General features: G+C 44.1%; 1 protein-coding gene across 1 annotated transcript; it reads left to right on the top strand.

Moving 5' to 3' along the window:
- Positions 1-749: 749 nt before the first annotated feature.
- LOC116909931 (bolA-like protein 2) lies at positions 750-1,073 on the top strand. The gene has a single exon (XM_032913700.1). It carries the CDS (start codon positions 750-752, stop codon positions 1,011-1,013), a length of 264 nt encoding a protein of 87 aa, XP_032769591.1. The 3' UTR covers positions 1,014-1,073.
- The last annotated feature ends 4,927 nt before the right edge of the window (positions 1,074-6,000 follow it).

Raw genomic sequence — 6,000 nt, 5'->3', positions numbered from 1 at the left:
CCTGGTGGTCAGAGACGAAAGAACAGGAGGGTAGCCAATAGGATCCCTGGTCAACAGGACAAATACCAATAGTCTAGAATTCCATTCAGCCAGTGATCCCCTGCCAGCAGTAAGCCGGTGTCACACACAGTATACCTAACAGAAACGAGACTTCACAGGACTGACCTTCCAGGGTGACTGTCCACCTGATTTTTACCTATAGATAGATTCATTCCAAGTGGGCAAATTGTTCTCTGGTACAGTTATCTGTACCTTATAACATGTGGCTCTAGATTCTAGGACTTTCCATAATTGCAAAGATGAAACAAGTTCTCATGTAGCCCAGGCTGATCCACCCTAGGCTGGGATTACAAGCGTGGAACACGTCTATCCACAGAGATGGTTTTTTTCCCATTTGAGAAAGGTTCTCCTATGTACCTCAGGCTAACTTGGAGCTTAAGATCCTCCTGCCTCAGCCTCCCAAAGTGCTGGGATTACAGATGTGCACCATTTTGCCTGGCCTCACATCAGTCTTAAATCCTTTACCTTAAGAAGAAATAGCGCCAGGCAGTGATGGTGCATGCTTGTAATCCCAGCACTCGAGAGGCAGAGGCAGGCAGATCTTCATAAATTCCAGGCCAGTCTGATCTACAGAGTGAGATCTAGGACAGTCAAGGTTGCACAAGAAATTCTGTCTCAAAGAAAGGAGGAAGAGGGATCAGAGGCGAGGTTCTGTGCACGCTGGGCTGTGGCCCCGCCGGGCTGTGGTCATGGAACTCAGTGCCAACTACCTCCGCGAGGAGCTGCGGCGGGACCTGGAGGCAGAGCATGTGGAGGTGGAGGACGCGACTCTGAACCGTTGCGCGACCAGCTTCCCGAGTCCTGGTGGTGTCGAGGGAAAGTTCGAGGGAAAGCCACTGCTCCAGAGACACCGGCTGGTGAACGAGTGCTTAGCCGAAGAGCTCCCGCACATCCATGCCTTTGAGCAGAAAACTCTGACCCCAGAGCAGTGGACCCGACAGCGGCAGGAATGAGGGACCCAGGCCTGAACAAGCATTAAATTTTAAACCTGGCAAAAAAAAAAAAAAAAAAAGGAGGAAGAAAGAAAGAAAGAGCGCGAGAGAGAGCGAGTGAGCTAAGAGAGATGGCTGAGTGTTTAAGAGAACTGTCTGTTCTTCCAGAGGTCCTGAGTTCAAATCTCTTTTTTTTTTTTTTTTTCGGAGCTGGGGACCGAACCCAGGGCCTTGCGCTTGCTAGGCAAGCGCTCTACCACTGAGCTAAATCCCCAACCGGAGTTCAAATCTCAGTAACCACATGGTGGCTCACAGCTCTGGAATGGAATCTGATTCCCTCTTCTGGCATGCAGGAAAACAGAGCATTCATATATGTAAAGTAAACAAATAAAATTTTAGAAAAGACCAATAATTTTCAGGGCAGCTGAGAAACAAGACATGTATTAGTTCTGAGTCCTCTGTGACTTATGGACCTCAAAGCTATGTGTGACTGCAAATATGTTAGTACATGTTAAAATTCTGTTCAGGGGTTGGGGATTTAGCTTAGTGGTAGAGCGCTTGCCTAGCAAACGCAAGGCCCTGGGTTCGGTCCCCAGCTCCGAAAAAAAGAAAAAGAAAAAAAAAAAAAATTCTGTTCAGGGTGTCTACAAAAAGTGAGTGAGCAGCTCACCCAGCCACTCCTTCCCCTTTTATCTCCCAAACAGCTGTATAATCCCCATGTGAACCTGAAAGAGAAAGGGCAATTCTGTGAATGATAGCTACAAAGTAAGGAAGTGCCTAAGTTAGCACTTCTCAACCTGTGGGTCGATCCCCTTGGGGATCAAAGGGCCCTTTTATGGTGGTTGCATATCAGAGATCCTGCATGCCAAACATTTACAACAGTAGAAAAATTACAGTCATGAAGTAGCAGCAGAATAACTTTATGGTTGTGGCTCCTAACACAGGAAGAACTGTTTTCAAGGGTCCCCAGCAGGCTGAGAACCAGTGGCAGCTCTGGAATAAGGCTTTTATAGGCTGTGGTACCACCCAGCAACGAGAGGATACAAAGTACCAGCTTCACGCAACAATGTGGCAGAGCTTAAACATACAGCTGTGAGAAAAGGAGTACAGGAAGGAAGAGCCAATGTGCTTGTGACACACATGCAGAATACAAACAGCTAAGAAAAATCTCCAGTGCCAGAATGGAATAGGAGCTGGCTTTATGTGGAGAGACTGGAGGCACCTGGGGAGGTCTCAGCAGGGATGCAGGGGTAAGCGCCATGAGCTGATCTCAGTGTATTTCATAAAATCTTGTCAGATTATTTGTTCATATTTTGTGCGATTTTGTGCTTATATTTAAAATTTAAAAAGGGATCTAAAATTTCTCGGTGGGAAGTGGTTGTGGTGGTACACACCTGTAATCTCAACATCTAGGATACAGAGGTAGGAGAATCATGAGTTCAAGTTCAACTAAATAAACTGGGAGACCCTATCTCAAACAACCACCACAAAGCCAAACGATAGGGTAGGGCAATGCCCAGGATTCTCTTATCATCGGCTGAAGCCCAGAGTCCCTTAGAGTATCAGAATCAGGACCGTAATGATTCTAGGGAAGCAAGATGTGATCTCAGAGCCAGGAGCTGGATCCAGATACTCTGCTCGAAGTCAACCACAGAAGGAGTGCCCTGAAGATAAGGCTGATTCCAGAAACACTGTCCCACTGGGCTGTGGAACAGAGCAGAAGAGCAAGGTGGTTGGGGATTTAGCTCAGTGGTAGAGTGCCTGCCTAGCAAGCCCAAGGCCCTGGGTTCAGTCCTCAGCTCTAGGAAAAAAAAAAAAAAAGAAGAGCAAGGTGTCTGCCCATCTGTGGATCTGTGGGATGAAAAGTCAGGCTCTAGCCTTGTGTCAGTGTCAAGATTTACCTGAGCCCACAGTAGACCCGCTGAGGATGATTGGGCAAGGAGTTAGTCAAAGCTCTTCAGCTGTGAGACAGAGAAGTCAAATGGTAAAATACAGAAGCCCAAAATAGGCTTGACTGAAATTTCCCCCAAACCTAGAGATGAACACGACCCGACTTGTTAAAGAAACAAATAAGTAAAGAAGCAAATGCCATTTGATCCTGGTAGTTCCAACCTGTGATTTCAGCGCTCAGAATGCTGAGGCTGGGGAATTCCTGCAAGGCTGAAGGCAGCCTAAACTACCTGTTGAGATTTTTCCCTCACAAAAAGACACAAATATCATGACAGAGTGAGACATACAATGAATGAGAAAATTCATAACATGGCTGCTACAGTCAGTAGGACAAGCACAAAAGATGTTTCTGAATGAAAATGAATTTAAAATAAATTCTGAGGACCAACAGTAGAATGTTTATTTAACATGTGTAAGACCCTGGGTTTGTCCTAGTACTTCAGAATAATAGAGTATGCACGGATAGAGGGATGACAGATAGACTGGTGCATGATAGACAGACCATTTAAAATGGTCAAATTGCATAAAGGAAGGAATTGAATCTGTATGATAATACTGAGATGTCATGTAGGAATATGTGTATAACTTTAATGTGTGTAACCTACTTTTAATGATTAAGCTCTAACCTCCCTGCTAGCCTACCACCCACCGGAGGTAGTGAAAAAAAAAAAAGATACAGGGGAAGTGGACCTGTTTAGAAATGATTCTTTGGAGCAAATCCCATCTTTGTTGTCAGGAAATTAGTGGTTTAGTTTGCAGGTCAGCAGTGGCAGCTCTATCCACTCAAAAACACTTCATGGCTATACCAGCGGTTTAGTTCGGTAATGTCGGGATAGCAGAAGCAGTGGCATAACCTAGCAGGAACAGCCAGGCTGCAGCTGAATCAGCATGAGTCAGCAGGGGGAACCAGGATCACCAGGAATGCCAAAAGAAGTTCTCAGCTGTGCCTCTCTCGGCAAATCAAAGATCAGCAAAGACTCAAGACCAACAAGCACTGCACAGCTAGCTCTACAAACAAGCCCTTCTCACAGTCTGTTGAGTCCTATTTACACTCCCTCCAAACGTCACCTGTCCTCCACTGGTCTTGCCTCCACCTATGAATCTGTATCAGCTGACATCACTCTGCCAATCCGCCTGAGTCTGAAGAATCGTCAAGAAACCAGAATATACCATCAGAAGTTTTTTGGTTTTTCTCTGTGGAAAAAAAAAATGGAACTGAACTGTGCAATATAAGGTGGACCAATACATGCATGTCCTTTAGTTAATGAAGAATCTTTTATCACGCACATGTCCGTTTACGTGCTTGCTTTATCAGAACATCCTTTCACCTGTGTTTGACTCAGTGAAATGTTCCTTCTCAAGTCTGTATTGACCTTTCACCTGTGTCCGCTTCAGGAAAACATTCTATCATATGCCTGCTTTAGCAAAACAACCTTTCACTTGTGTCTGCTGCAGGAAAACATTCCTTCACGTTTGCCTCAGCGAAACACCATCCCATACAACTGACTTTCCAAAGAACCCTAAAGTTTCCACTTTATATGTGTTTGAAAAAGAACAACATATGGAAATGGGGAGATAGCTCAGTCAATAGAGTACTTGCCTTGTGAACATAAGGACCTAAGTTCAAATCCCTAGCACCCACGTTTCATAGGAACACACACAACACATACATGATTCAGAACACAGGAATAGAGGTCAGGGTGTCACTCAAGAATAGAGTGCTTGTCTATCATGTTCCAGGTCCTGGGTCAGCCACAGAGCTACACACACACACACACACACACACACACACACACACACACACACACACACAGCAAGACTATGAGTCAAGAAACATAATTACAAGTAGGAGATACAAAGCAATATTATGCATTGCAGTTAATGTATACTACCAAAAGTATACTTAGTAAGTATATTTATACTATCTTGGGCTAAATTCTAAGCCATAAAAACATGTTAAGGGTTGGAGAGATGGCTTAGAGGTTAAGAGCATTGACTGCTCTTCCAGAGGTCCTCATTTCAATTCCCAACAACCACATGGTGGCTTACAACCATCTGTAATGGGGATCCAATGCACTCTTCTGGTGTGTCTGAGGACAGTGACAGTATACTCACATACATGAAATAAATAAGTAAATAAATCTTTTTTTAAAGTGTTAAAATGGATGGATTTCAAAGTGCAAACATGCGTATGTGTATGTGTGGAGGGGTGTATATTCAAAGAAAGAGATTTGCTGATGTACAGTTGCATATCTGTAACCTTTGCTAATCTCTGCCTGTAAGGCATGGAGTAGGGATTGTAGGGGCTCCTAAGAAAGTTAATCCTTGATCTTTAGAAAGCCACAGGATCCTCCCTGTATCTCTATGTCTGTCTCTCTGCATCGCCTCTCTAGAAACACACACACACACACACACACACACACACACACACACACACACACACACACAAAGTGGCTATGAACAAAGAAGCACACAGCCCCAGTTGCTATAGAAAACACCCAGTCTTAGAATGAAGTCAACGTTGATATCAGTAGAACAGGATGGAAAAAGTCTAAATCTTAGAAACATCACTGGAGGGCTAGAGTCCAAACTTACCCTCCTATGTTATTTTCTATTAGAAGACCTAAATTAAGTTCCTCATTATATAAGGCACTAATATAATGGGACTGGAGAAGTGAGAACACACAGGACTTTGGAGAGGGGAATTTGGAAGATTGAGCCAAAGATTGGGTACAGAGATGAGAAAAAGAGTGGTCCTAGCAAGACATGGCCATTTGTGACTAATCATCCAGCACGTGATAAGTGAGACAGGAGTGTGACTGTAATTTTTTTCAAACACTTATTTTTAATGATGGTTCTTAGATGTTTTAACCTCCCTTCTAGCCTACTACCCACCAGAGTCAGTGGTAAAGAAAGGATATGGGGAAAGTGGACCTGTTTAGAAAGGTTCTTTGGAGCAACTCCTATCTGTATTGCCTGGAAATCAGCAATTCAGTTCATTAGTTCACAGTGGCAGCTCAACCCCAGCTCAACATACTGGCAAACAATTCACTGGTAT

Source organism: Rattus rattus, chromosome 9 (genome assembly GCF_011064425.1).
Source record: "Rattus rattus isolate New Zealand chromosome 9, Rrattus_CSIRO_v1, whole genome shotgun sequence".
NCBI classification, from domain to species: domain Eukaryota; kingdom Metazoa; phylum Chordata; class Mammalia; order Rodentia; family Muridae; genus Rattus; species Rattus rattus.
Note: the sequence above shows the minus strand (reverse complement) of the source record. Positions and strands in the feature narration are given on the sequence as shown.